We start from the raw sequence: 14,707 nt of genomic DNA on the forward strand, positions 1-14,707 counted from the left end.
GCAGTCTATACATGTACATCAGGCTGAGTTGACAAGGTGAATAATGTGTATCTCAAAATGCTTTTGAAAGTAGAACAAGAAATTGTACACGTAGTTGACATTCAAAACAAAACTATGGTAGTGAGACAAATCATCAAACATTATAGCCACTGGCCCTTTGATGACACCACATCCAACACTGATCACAAGTGGCCTAAGGAGTCTCCAGGGTTAGGGTTAGTGATAAAGGACGCACAAAGAAAAAAACTTTTAGTTTGTATTAGAAGGTTTAAATTCACCAATTAATCCTTACCAATACCAAAAAATTAAGTTTGTTACAGGAGTATTTTTGCATGACATGATCATAAAATTCAGAAAAAAACCCAGAAATTTAACTTTCTGTACAAGCTTATACAATATTTTTGTGCTTCATGATCACATCAAAAGTACAATGACCTTTCACAAATCAAATATAGTTTCAAGTGCTGATTATAAATAAAAAAATATCTCTTGGCACCATTTACATCATACTAGTAGTTCAATGTACGATTATACTTCAGTAATATCAATACATGTTAACAAATGTCTTTCTCAAAAAGATGTTGACCTTGATACAAATATGGTTTGACAGGAAAGGATTTTTTTTTTTGGGGGGGGGAATTGTATTCATAAAATTTTCAAGGCAATGAAGGTAATATCTTGCACCAGTCTGACAATTTTGATGACAGAGTAGACATATTGATGTCAATAAACCCACCATGAGGTCACACTGCTTCTGTCTGTATCAATTGATAGAATCAACTTATCATTGTATCGCATGGTGGCTGTCACATACATGTTAGGCTTTGTCATGACTGTGACAAATATGATATATAGCTACAGTAATCAGCAATATCAAGGAAATTGCTGTAAGAAAGTTGGCCAGTGGTTGATGGGACACAAGTTTGTTTTGTTGAAACAGGAGACACCATTCTTGTGACACACATGACTGTAGCATCAAAGTTGATTCAGTCAAAAGTACTGTGATGGCAACAAGTGTGATAGCTAAAAGTGTTCTCACTAAAAAATCAAATGCTAAACTTCATATATAGTATTTCTTTATCTAATGAATTCATCACTGTATTTCCTCTGAAACTTCATATGTTGATAAGAAACTTCTTCAAAGGGTTTTCCACTTTCTAAATGCTATTACTAGAATCCCGCTGTGAAAAATGGCAAATATTTCAGCCACCAGGTAAACTATACAGAGAGTTTTGGCTTGGTAGAAACAAAGTTTTGGTAAATTTCTACTTAATCACACACCTTCTTCGATAGTGCAAACATAACCCAGCTAGATGTACATAAATGAGTTCCTTGATTATGAACCAAACTTGGAATAGGACTGATGAAAAGCAGGAGCTTACATCTAGCAATTCAAGGATATAATATGAAGGGAAAATAATGAAATTCGCTTGGGAAAAAAGGCAAACATATACTTGATATCACTTCAGAAATTTTTGATGGAGCACTATCTTGGAAGGAACAACCCTGAAAACACAGGATGATGCGTGTGGAAGGGCAAAGCAGGGCACATATATATATGCCAATATTTGTGTTTGAGATATTGCAGAGAAAAAACATCAAGTGTGTTTCTATCAACTATATCATTATTGACATCATAATTGATATATCATCCACACTGTCCCGGTATATAGTTATTTTATTACTTTTCTTTGCTCTGAACATTTATTGTTACCACCCTGGTATCGGGTATATTAGTTTATTTCATGGCAGTTTATGAATGTCTATATAGTTTACTTGTGCAGCAGACAGCACTGTTAGATAGCATAATAGTGTGTATGTGTTTAACATGAACTAGTCATCTGAGTTGTTGGCAACCCTTTGAACAAAACTTTTTTATCAACAGGCAAATGCTGAGGAATTCAACAACAGTAACAGTGACATGAAATTCAGCATTCAGTGTGTTGTTGAAAATATTGTAATCTACGGTGTCAACCCTTTGAGTGCCTGAGTCAATTTTTGTTGCATTTATAAAATATAATGCATGCAATTTTTTCAGTTCCGGACAATTTTTTCAGTTCCGGACAATTTTTTCAGATTCCCCAAATAATTTTTTGATTGAAAACTGTAGCTAATAAAAAATTATTGCCAATAGGTCCAAAATTATCAACAAAAATTACAGAAAAATTCATAAAAACTGCAAAACTAAAGCACAAAAATTTTGGTGGGAAAAATTACAACACTCAAAGGGTTAAAGAACCTCTGCAAGAAAACTGATATGAAACCTTCACACCTTTACTACGTATTCAAATAAGCTATCTTTATCTGTGCTCAATAACTGTTACCATTGATGACATTATAAAATGTCAATTTTCCTAAAAGACACTATTTACATATGTTGAAATTCAAGAGTTGGTAAAATGGGCACAATATTTTTTTTTAATTCACATCAAAGATCACATGTCCATGATTTAAAATATAAATATTAATATTCCATTGAGAATGGAAGACACTCGATAATTAAAAAGTATACATTCAATTCATTCATAAGAATGCTGTGCTTAAGAAGTTTTATAAAACATCTTGCTTTTTCATATTTTATCTGATCTCCAATATAATTCTAAATAATAAAAGTCTACACATTACATATGCCGCATAAGGACATAAAAATTCATTGTTGTCAGTATATATTCAAAAATATATTTATAGCACCAGATCTGTTCGTAACAGGAGACAAGAATTCCTGGAAATGGAGATCGGCTTACAATAGAGCAATTATTTTTTTTCTAACACAGTAGGCGAAATCTGAGAAGCATAAACCTTCATGCAATACTTGATCATTATTCACAATCTAAAACTACACTAAGTGCAAATTTAACGGCCATAATCTAATGCTTGGTAACTGGAGCCTTTTTAATTTGAGTTTAATGAAATCATAAATTACCCAAATTTGTGTGAGTTCAAAGTGGAAGAAATTCATATAAGTTACAGTTAGTGAAAAAATTCTGAATATATGTACCCTATGGCATGTTGCCATGGTTATTTATTACAGCTTGGTTGGGTTTATGCTTCATCGTACTGACACACAAAACAATACTGGATATAACTGAAGCACTCCTCGCCTGGAAATACGCAGTGTCTTGAAAGCTCGTAGCTCACTGGTTGGCTGAATATCATTGACATTAACAAATAATACCAAAACAGCCAATCAGCACAGAACTGCCTTAATTTCAGACTCCTTAAGTTGCTGTAAATGATTTACAATCTACCAATCAGCTTTAACCTGGAGAGATGCCGTACATTGGCAAAAGCACTGCTGTGAAAACACAGGGGTCTGTCTTGTTGCATGTTTAATCTCCAAAAGCAGATGTTTCAGCATGTTTGACAGTACAGTGGATGTCTGTCTGCAGAGGCTATCAGTGCATTGCTGGCTAATTCTGACTATTTTCATACTATAAATGTTGTCTCAATTCGATAGTGTTGCTCATGAGCAAAAAGGAAAAGTGTCGTTTTGCAAGAATAAATATTATTATTATTAAATATCTGCGTGCCATTTTTCTATTTACCTTTCTCTGGTAAATGGAAATTAAAATACTAGTAATCAAATGCAAAACCCATAATGTTGAAAATACAATGTATATTTATACAATTTCATCAGAAAATTCCCTTTGTGACATAAAATTACAGTGCAGCAGGCAAGATTACACTATCATACTGTGTGCTTTTAAAAACTATATAAAAATATTTAATTGTATACTTTACAACAAAATGAAACATAAAAAAATCAGCACTTTCAATATTACATAGGTTGGTGGCATTGCCTTAAAAGTACACCTCTACATGAACACTATTCGAGATAAGAGTACCGATAATTCAAATTGCACTGTAATAATCAGTTCTTTTTATCAGAAACTAGAATGGTAGACTGAAAGATCGCTTGAGGGCGCTCTCTATGCTTCCCCCTGAGGAGGGGAGCGTACAAAGCTTCCTCAAGCAACAATCTTTCAGTCTGCTAGGATGGTCAAGCAAAAAAACCACATTCAAGTCTCTTGTGCAGCAGCTTTGCCTGTGTGATTTAGGCAGACCAAATTGCGGATGATACTCTGTTCAGCATTTTGAGGAAACTCATTTGTGAATCGTTAGATGGTTAACTTGACATTTCCCTATTCATCATAGGGTCAGAGGTCAAGACAATGGCATACAACATGGAAGGCAATGCAATAGGTTCTTGTACACCAAACGGAAGATCGCTGATATTCATGTAAATAGTTCTGTGACAACCTCCTACAGTAGTTTTACTGTCATTACAAAAGTACCTTCACGTATTCACACTAATGCACTTGTGACTCTGTTAGTAAACTTCACATTATATATATATATATATATATATATATATATATATATATATATATATATATATATATATATATATATATATATATATATATATATATATATATATATATATATATTTGTTTATTTTTAATTAATGAGCAAATTTAGTCAGTTGCAGACTCTTGTGATGTAATTAGCAGGCCTTCATTCTTGCTGTAGTAGTAATCCACTTCCGTAACTATCTTTAAACACACTATTATGTAATGTTGCAATAGGAAGACTGACAATAAATTATTTACACCCGGAAGCCCTCTGACCATGTGACCTATCACCATAGTTATGGTGAATAACATAAAAATGTAGTAGCTACAGATTTAAATAACTATATCCAAATTGCCACAATTCAAAGGTCGGGCACACATAACACCTGTGTATTACCTTCACCAAACTACATTTCCTGGTGTCGTTACCTTTCCTCTTCAAGACTTTAGCCCAATTGTTTTGAATGTCATGGACAGACCTATGTGAAGAGGAAAAGGGGTTGACATGGAGAACAAACATACATACAGTCACCATCTTAAGTCTTACAGTGAGTGCAACTTATGAAAGTTTCAGTGGTACCGTGATACCGGTGCCCACATATCTGGATTACTGCCAAAGACATCCTTGAGATCTTCAGTGCATTCATCTAGCTTCATGACTGTGTCTGAAGACAGCTTGACCAGTTTGCAGTTTTCCTCCACTTGCTCAGGTGTCCTCGCTCCCACAACCACCGCCGAGATGCCTTGCTGGGCCAGTATCCATGACAACGACGCCTCTGACATGGAGACGTTGGCTTCTTTACAAACGTCTGCTATGCTTCCTATAGTCTGTTGAAAGGGAGAGTACGATCGGTCATACACACATGCATTGTACATATAAGAGGCAAACACAAAAGCTGCTATGACAACTCATACCAACCATCATTAATGTGTCTTTGAACATTTTACATTGTGCTTATATCGACAACATATACACATTATGATACTGACAATCACAAACTCCAGAAAGTGTTGGGAAAGTACATATAGTTTTAGCTTTCTAGGTTAACAGGCCACAAGACTGATTGCTTTTGAAACAAATGGATTGTGTAGATGAAGTGAACATCACAAGTAAAATAATTCCTTCACCGGTGGAAGCGGTCAGATTTTCCCCAAAACAGAGATTGATTGACTTGCAAGACACCAATAGTTATATAAATGAATACATGTACATTCCGTACAATTCTAGGTTAAAAGCTAAAGGTTAAATGTTCACTTTAAGTTTACTTCTCCTCACATCTTCAGCCAACCAGAACCTAAACCTAATATTATACAGGGCTCAGCCCTTGGTGTCGCGCCAGGGGTTAAGATTGGCAATGTTATTTGTATTGATTCATGATAAACTGTAATTATTACTTCATAAACGTTTATATGACAACTATGCCCAGTTTCCCTCTGATGAAAGCAGTTCACGTACTTACACGACGTCAAACCCTGCAGCAGGGCAGGTATAGATTTTCTGTAGCGTGTAAAAATTTTGGACAAAAATTGGCAATTTTTACAATGATAACAGCCTATGGCGTTAAACAAGGGACGTATTATGCAATAATTATCATTGCAATGGTAACCGCACTGCCCACCTTCCACTTGCAAGCTGAAAACTATAGCGTTCCGTCTAAAAACTTGCAATTTTTGAATCTAATTATTGACACAGGGGGCGCTCTTCTATAATTCAATCCCAGCATTCTTTGCGTATGCCCCCGTTCATATGCACGACAGTTTTCTCCGTTTATCTGTATCAACGATACTTTGTATCAGCGACAAGGTGTATAATAACATTTACTGGCTAATAAAAGAGGTATATTTTATAAAAGGCATGTTATATCATAATAATTTGTTTCGTATTTGTTTATTTACGAGTACTCAAAAAAAAAATAATGGCGGCGCCCAATGAGAAAGAAGGGTACACTTCCGGTTACTCGCATAGTATATTATGAATAAGCGCATGCGTAGTCAGTAAGCCGCTGACTATTACTTACTGATGTTTCCCATAATCTACATGTTGTTCTTTGGGGATTCAATAGATCTTTGTATTTTCCACAGTTATGTACACCACTTAGTGTGCAGCAAAATGGTACCACTATAACGTTAGAAAGTGATAGGGACTTTGTCTTTGTAGGTTCTCTTTTGAGCGGATGGAAGAAGCAGAAACAGTAGATGGTTGTTTTTCTCTTAAATCACCCTCTCTGTTCTACATCACAGTGCTGTATGTTTGTTATGAAAGAAAGCTTTTAATCTGGTTTGATAAATTGGCGTTTTTCCTTTCAGAGCTTACTTTAAATGTTTCTGCCTCTGCGCCCGTCTGTCCATGTCTCGATAGCTTCGTACTGTCCTTGCTGAAGTGACGCGTCCGTCGACGGCCCTCAGGTACGTCCTCCGGCTTGGAAAATCTGCCTGACAGCAAACCTTGCTGTAGCGGGGAGTAGGCTAGAATGCCAATGTTGCGTTTCAGACACTCTGGTATGATTTCATACTCTATTGCCCTCCACAGCAAATTGTACGGTACCTGTCAGAAAAAATAGTTATTTACTATACAATTATTGAAAAAAAGATTTGGTACAACTTTTGGTACAAGTTCAGTTGACTTTTAACCATATGCTAGTGATCAAGATGCATCACAACTGCAGAAACCTTATGACCTGGGTCTTGTCTTAGCAGAACAAAGATCACTGGCTTCCTTGTAGTCTCTCTAATCATTTATTATTTAGTTTTTCAGATATTAATAAACAAACCCTTATCAACCCAAACACCTGCCTCACCTCTCTTTCCCACTTTTAATTATTGAATCTCTGGTGCCACTGATTCAATATAAAAAAACTGGTCATAGAGGTGTGTTGATTGATTATCACGTAAACAAAAACAGAACTAATACGTTGTTGTGAAGACATTCTACCAACCTGATTTGAGCAGATAGTGCCGCCAACGTCATAGAGTTCTGTGGTATCTTTTGGTCCAAAGTTACAAACACCATAGGCACGTATTCTTCCTTTGCTTTGTTGCCTCTTGAGTTCTGCAACTGTTTCTGTCATATTTTTAACATTTGCCATCCAGTGGACCTGTCAAATTTAAAAAAAACAATAAAAACAAAGTTAGTGCTTGCATGAACTACCAGATGAGTTGTATCAGGATTGTTTACATTGATAATGATACGAGTGCTGTAATTGTTGCCGACCTAATTCTTGATTCTCAGCTTTTAATTACAGTAAATTTGAGCATTTTTATTTTATGTTTAAGTCATCCTGTACAGGATGTTGTGTTAAGTACATGTATATGTTGAAAAATTTTATTATATGTGACTCATCAATTTTATCCATGAGTCATATTATCTCAGGATAAAAAAGTGATGATAAGACTATAGGAAATACAAAATTGCCACTTATTTTGTTTAATTTTGATTAGGTTGCACATTCTACTATTTTGTAACATTTTCTAAAAGTCATTTTAATGCCAATGTTCAATATTTGACCGTGGAAAAGGCAACATAAAGAGATGGTTGCTAGGATACAAATTTCAAACACCAACATGTAACAAGCTACCTCTTCAGGTGATCGGTTACATCAGTTATCATTATGACTGACACTACTCTAGCAAGTCAACAAGAAGCAGGCAAAGGCCACAGTGATTTTGTCATATTGGTAACCATATAGGTACATTGTTTGGGAATTCAGCTACCATTCCATACCTAGTAATTTGCAATGTGATATAATACAATATTGTCAAATTTATTTTGTTGGTGTTGTCGATTATTATTTTTTCACCTTCCCTGTGATATATTTTATTAGTTTTATCACTATTTTTTTTAATTATTGTTATTATTATTTTTTCTATACTGTATCCATAGACGATATTATAGTGTAATAAAGGTATTATTATTAATGTTGTCAACAAAATTTTTACACTGATATACCTAGGGGAACTCCTAAACATGACTTTGGAATCCTAGTAAAATTTATCTTGGTGCCACCCTTATAGTCATAAACCTGATTCTCAAACTCTGAACTGACTCATGTCATATTTATTTGTTTCACCTAAATCCAAAGCTTATTTTCATTTAAGTATTTTCAGATCTTATAATCTAATGCCTATTTAATTAAACAGTTCTTAATCCATTAAAACATATTTTGTGTTGATTATGATTACTGTTTATTTCATGTTGTTATTAAAACTACCCCCCAAAATGCAAAAATAGTTTTGTTTTAGAGCCCTGTGGTCTGAAATGAACTTTATGATACAGTTACCATATAAATTATTGTATTCATATCAACATACGTCAAAAGCACTGCCTGAACATTGAACAATGCTGTATTCTCACAGCTCAGATTAGAAGACAATCTTTGGAACTTGATTTAAATCACAAACAAATCTGCCATCAGTATTTTTGGTTTTGCACAATCTGCACATAATTGCAAGGTAACATATTGACCATTGGTATTAAGATAACATGTTTACAAGATTTTACAAAACACCTAACATGCAACTTCAAGAGCTAGATAACAATATGTGGACAGAGACGGTAGTGACTTATGAAGACAAAACTTGACATACCTGATACAGATCTATATAGTCTGTCTGTAATGCCTGTAGACTAGCCGTGAGTGCCTGCATTGATGAGAAACCATGACAAAATCATTATTACTTTATAAATCTGTGACTTTCCAAGTATGTTTCCTAATCACACAAGATTCTGATAATTGATACTTTTGTGGTTTCAGAGATAAGTATGCCACTCAATGGATAAATCACCAAGTTATACATGGAAGTACCCTTGGAAACAAGGTCAAAGGTCACTTGCCTCGTCAATGTCTTCTGCAGAATACGCGTGTTGCTTGCCAAATTTGGTAGCCACGACAACATCACGTCTCCTGTTTCCAAGACACTTGCCCAGTACTTTTTCTGAAGCGTGAGAACCGTAAGCCTGGAAGATAATTGGTAGTGGTATTGATAATTGGTATTGAGTTGTAATACATCTATCAACATACAGTTTTACATATTTCAGAGATATTAAATGTGTGTACATTTCACTTCATACACCTACTACGTTAAATATTATTTTGGTTTTAGGCCTCAACAGCACTCTTGATTAATAATTAAAAAACTGGTTAGCTCTGACATAAAACTATGTGTACCAGTACTCTGCCTAACATATTAATTGATGATACGAGTACAACAGTTTGATCATGAGATTCCTGTAAAATGCATGGCAGAGTGATTTCAAAGACTATAATACACATTCATATGCCATTGAGTTTTTCTATAAACAATGACATGGCCATTGATAATTGGGAAAGTGGTAAAATTAATGTCATTTTAAAAAGGAGGAACCATTCTTGTCACTGTTTGGAGCTGAGAGCAAATTACAGACCTTTGAGTATTTTTCCAGTGTCTGAATTTTCCAGCTGACAGCAAGAAAGGTACATTCAGCAACTGCCTCAATTGTGAGAACAGAAGTTGATAATTTCACCTGCACACTAACTTTAATGTTTTAATATTACTGTCAAATTTTTCAACCACAGTTTTTTTTTACTGAACTCACCTCTGCAGTATCAAAAAAATTCACTCCAAGTTCCAATGCTTTATCAACTATTGCCTTTGAGGTCTGGAAAGAAACACAGAATAAATACGAACACCAACTGACTGAGGACAATCTTAACACTTTCTATACACAGGAAAACAACACTATAGCTGTTATACAATACGTTACACAAGAAATATTTTAATGTCTTGTCTGTTCTTAACCTTTCACCTACATCAATTGCATAGTCACCAAGGGATTTAATGATGGCATGAGTGGCGGTTACATTGTGTACAAAACTCCCTGGCTTGTCAAAAGGTGCTGAGAGAGGTGAAATATAGGTTGCCATGACCAGGTGAATTCACAACTACATTATTCAAGTAGGCGACACAGCAGACATAACCCTCGCCTGTAACCGTGGACACAATGCTGCATAACTTCAGAGCATACATACTTTAGCACGTATATGCAGGGTTACTGGACATTCAACAAGTTCTTTTATGCTGTGTATATTTTCAATGGGACTTTAATCTAGTTCTATTCATTGTTGATAATCATTATGTCACTAAAACATTCACTTTGTGTTGCAAGTTATGCCTGCCTATGTGCATGTATTTGCATTTATGACAACATTTCACATTCTATGTGAAGATGTGTGATGAAGCAAAATTGTTGTGATCTTGAGATACTTAGAATCTTACATTTTGAACTATATATACAGAATTCACCTTGTAAATTCTTAACAAATAACAGAATAAATTATATTCTTTTATACTAAAAGCATGCTAAAAATCAACATACAAAAAACCAAGAGAGAAAGTTTTATATGAAAACATATAAAAAAACCCTAAAATTATAAAACTGTTCCAACCTGCAGCCTGTTTATATGTAATATATTCTATATATGTTATTAAATTACATTACATTACACTACATTACACTACATTACATTATATTACATTACATTATAATATGAGGTTATTACGAAAATACCGCAAAGGATGCACGAGGACATTGGCGCAGCGTATCGCCCGACGCGCAGCGCCAATGTCTGAGTGCATCCTTTGCGGCATTTTCGTAATAACCTTATTATCATACATCTTAAATTCGTGACTGGGGCATCAAATTGTCAGAGTAGTGACTGTGTTCCTGCAATGTCAACAATTTTTCTTCTGATTTTATCGCGCCAGTGTGGAATCGCTATCTCAGACGCACTTCAGCAAGTTTTGGAAGGTATGCACTACACACGTACATACAGAGCGTGCGCAAGACATGTTCTGGCACTCATCCAATGGGTCCCTTGAAACCGTGCAACAGTGACCATGCGGATACAAACGCAAAGGATGGGGCGCCTGGAAACCTTACGTGTTACGGAATGAGCATTCCATACGGCTCTATAGCGCACGCAAAATTCTATTGTTCTCGCAAAATTCTATTGTTCTCGATGGTAGATGTATAATAATACACTACATTACATTATGTTACATTACATTACATAATATTGCATTACATTGGATTGCATTACATTGCATTACACTATGTTACATAGTCATTACACAGTATATTAAATTACATATCCTCAATACAACACAGCTCAGAAAATGGCAATGAAACAAACAGCCACAGTAATATAGACATATATACATGCATGATACTATACACGGACAGACAATTTGTCCTTCTATTAAAAATGCATCACATCAGGCCACTCACTGACACTTTGTGCACACAACAGAGTTTTACTGAAAGTGTAGATTTTGTTTTGTGTGTAGAGGTATCTCAGACCAGATTTCCTTGTGTTTACTGATCCATGTATGTACCTGTATTACAATGAATTAGACCGTAGTCCACCATTGTATATCAAAATATCAAAGCACAACTTTTGGACCTTGTCACCGTTATATCAAATATCAATATAATCCACTTATGTTAAGTAGGTGACAACAACCCTAAATGTGACTATGAAGATATCAGTATGATTAACTTTATGTAAATTACTATTAATCAAATCTGTTTCATGTAACTGATGCTTGCAAAACTTATCCTAATTCTACACATTTATTACCTGCCCTTCAAAGATGGAATTCTGTCCAAGGCTGGATAACAATAAAGAATGTCACTTCCAGTGTCTTGCAAAGAAAATCTGAGGAACAAAAGTTCCTCTTTTGCTGACTTACTGAACAAATACGAACCACTTGATCTCATGATTGATTGTTTCCTAACAGAGTGTTGACTACATTTATCAGTATTTCTTACAACAATCTGTGACATAATACAAAGAAAAACAACCCGGATTCCTAGATCATAGATGTACGGAATGAAGAACAAATTCAGGAATGAAGAACAAATTCAAAGTTTGTCACACTAGAGCAGTTTCAAGCCTGCCATAGTAAAACTGTCAATATTTTTATTTTTCTTTAGAGTAAGGGTATTTGGGAGAGGTTAAATGAAGTGAAATAGAATCAGTATTTCAAAACATATGCTTCTATTAAGGTAAATTTTCAAAATTTAAAGTAAAATCTGAGCAGAATGAAGATAAAAATGTCTTGTAGTAATTTTACAGGCTGCTGCAATATACAAAATATTTCTTAATAGTTGCTAGCATATTATAAATGATCTGGATAAAAAGTCTATGGCTGTGTGCAGCACTGACAGTGGAATACTGTTGGTAAATGGATTACTTTACGAGATTTAGACCTTAACCTCAAACTTAGGGCAATGTGGACAGTGTAATGACCTACTTAAAAAGAGTTTCTAGCTGTAACAAAGACCTTCATTACCTGCTATTGATAACTTTCCATGTTCTTTAGAAACACTTATTGACCTATTACATTATGATGTGGTAGAAACACCATTTCAAATCCCAGCTGACTCATTTTTACTTTCTTTCATCTGGTCAGTTTATACACAGTGTATGTGGGTCATACTTGTGTATGAATGCAATGAATGTGAGGTAGTCGTCTACTCCCCTTGCAACATGAACTGACCAATGCACACCTGTGTCACTGTTAGGTACAGGGTGAAAAAACTTACTTCTTCTGTTTGTGCTGGCCATGTTTTATCAGATTTGTCTGCGTTGAACTGCCAACAGCCGATGCAAATCCTTGACACGTTAAGATCAGTACCAGGCAATGTTGTCTTTTCCATTTTCAACCTAAAATGTGTACAGGAAAGATGCATGTAAGACTGAACGAGATTGTTGGCTCCTGCTACACAGTGCCCTAAATACACGCAAGTTACGTTTGCAGCCAGATCAGATATTAAAGAACAGCGGATTTTTGAATTCCCACGCTCTCTCAAGGGGCGACATTCTACAAGGGTAGCGATATTTTTATGGGTCGCCACCAGGTCACAGTCAACAAATAATTGTGTTAGTGACATGCTTACGATAGTACTGTAAACAACGTTCAAAGGTGTTGGATTACATGTAAAAACCCACGTGCCTCCTCAAGTTTGCATTCACATGTGTGATCAATAATATACTGTGTACCCTGTCAGTAATGTGTGCGGTCCAGCGTCCAAATCGATAGCACGGAGAGAGGATATGGCCCGTTACTGGTCTTGCTTCTTCATTTTCTAACGAAAGAGTACACAGAACGGTGCGGTCATTCCTGGTGCGACGTGGTATCTAAGCTGTTGGCAAGCCCGGAGGCTGGCTATATACGTGGCCGTAGTCTACTCAACGTAAGGTCGTTTGCTGTCATTACCTAATTTGATTGCCGCAATTTTACGATTTTGTTACGTAGCAACAAATGAGCAGAGCACAGTCCTGCTACAAATCTGACCAAACAAATGTTTTCTGGCCATATTTAGTTAGGGATATCGGGTATCAAATATTTTGAGTTCTTCTAAACTGTGTATAGCCTTACCTGAACTCTTCTGCGTGCTGGAACAGGTGAACTACTTCGTTGTGCTTTTTCAGCCGGTATATTTAGCTCTCTAAGGTGCCGAATATTCTTGCTGTGGCTGCTTTATGTATTTGAGATTTTTGCCACGAAAGACATTCTTCTTGGAGTTTGGATCGCAGATGTTCTCTATATATTTGGAATTGTTTAAATGAGAATTTTACCTGCAAAACGTGAAAAATTTGTTTCCTTTACCGAATACCCCACAGGGGAAAATGTCAACGACTTTGAGGGGTCCAGTTTGTATTAGTGGGCGTGTTCATCGCCGACGCGATAACAACACACTCCGCGCGATAATCAAAATTACCGAGAGCGTTTACGACGCTAAGAATTGGTTAAACAAACCAGGCATTTGACAATAGTTGACGACCCCGGCATTAACCCGAGCTTGCGGGGAAATCAGCTTGCGTGGAAATCCTTGGCCACTCAACAACTGAGCCGACGCTCAAGGCAATACTTTACTTTCCAAGGAGTGTTGTCGTCTGCTGATCCTACAGATTACAGGCAGACTTTATACGAGGGAACCACCCAATCTAATCTACGTATGTAATTGGGTACTACTGATATGACGGGTCACCGCTATCGCTATGGACTCACCTGCTCAGATCCCTCAAAATCCGCAAAAAAACCTAAAACGCTGGGTATAATTAGAGCCTGCAGCGCTGGTATATCTTTTACATCATTCGTAGGTGAAGAGAAAGCGAAAAGAAAAGGTAAAAATATTGACGAAACAGATCTTAGACTGTATACAACGCCAATGCTACAGTGTTCAGGAAGGCAGAAACCACAGATTTTTATGGACTGGATAGAACTTCCGGACAGAACTGGCAGGAGAAAGATCTTTCAACGGTTATTTCCCTGTTGAACTTGGTCGAGGAGAATACTCTGAAGTTCAT

At 35.9% G+C, this 14,707-nt stretch overlaps 1 protein-coding gene across 3 annotated transcripts; it reads right to left on the minus strand.

Annotated features, from left to right (window-relative positions):
- Window positions 1-247: 247 nt before the first annotated feature.
- Window positions 248-14,029, minus strand: LOC139140377 (uncharacterized oxidoreductase YccK-like). Of its 3 annotated transcripts, none has more exons than XM_070709586.1 (9): window positions 13,776-14,029; window positions 13,350-13,482; window positions 12,940-13,060; window positions 9,928-9,990; window positions 9,187-9,309; window positions 8,940-8,993; window positions 7,292-7,450; window positions 6,670-6,900; window positions 248-5,183 (listed from the first exon to the last, which is right to left on the minus strand). In XM_070709586.1, the coding sequence occupies exons 3-9, from the start codon at window positions 13,051-13,053 to the stop codon at window positions 4,926-4,928; spliced, it is 1,002 nt and encodes a 333-aa protein (XP_070565687.1). In that variant the 5' UTR covers window positions 13,054-13,060; window positions 13,350-13,482; window positions 13,776-14,029; the 3' UTR covers window positions 248-4,925. The 3 variants fall into 3 exon arrangements, with proteins under 3 accessions (XP_070565687.1, XP_070565686.1, XP_070565685.1); XM_070709585.1 differs by having other exon boundaries at window positions 13,397-13,482; window positions 13,776-14,028; XM_070709584.1 differs by lacking the exon at window positions 13,350-13,482 and having other exon boundaries at window positions 13,776-14,026.
- Between the last annotated feature and the right edge of the window lie 678 nt (window positions 14,030-14,707).

This window comes from Ptychodera flava, chromosome 9, assembly GCF_041260155.1.
Source record: "Ptychodera flava strain L36383 chromosome 9, AS_Pfla_20210202, whole genome shotgun sequence".
NCBI lineage: Eukaryota > Metazoa > Hemichordata > Enteropneusta > Ptychoderidae > Ptychodera > Ptychodera flava.

What these genes read in the sequence shown, in the direction of transcription:
- LOC139140377 (XM_070709586.1), bottom strand. Translation starts at nt 13,053, where the DNA reads ATGGAAAAGACAACATTGCCTGGTACTGATCTTAACGTGTCAAGGATT. An exon ending in ATTTTTTTGATACTGCAGAG is followed by an intron (nt 9,310 to 9,927) that starts GTGAGTTCAGTA and finishes ATTATCTTCCAG; the next exon opens with GCTTACGGTTCTCACGCTTC. An exon ending in GCACTATCTGCTCAAATCAG is followed by an intron (nt 6,901 to 7,291) that starts GTTGGTAGAATG and finishes TTTTTCTGACAG; the next exon opens with GTACCGTACAATTTGCTGTG.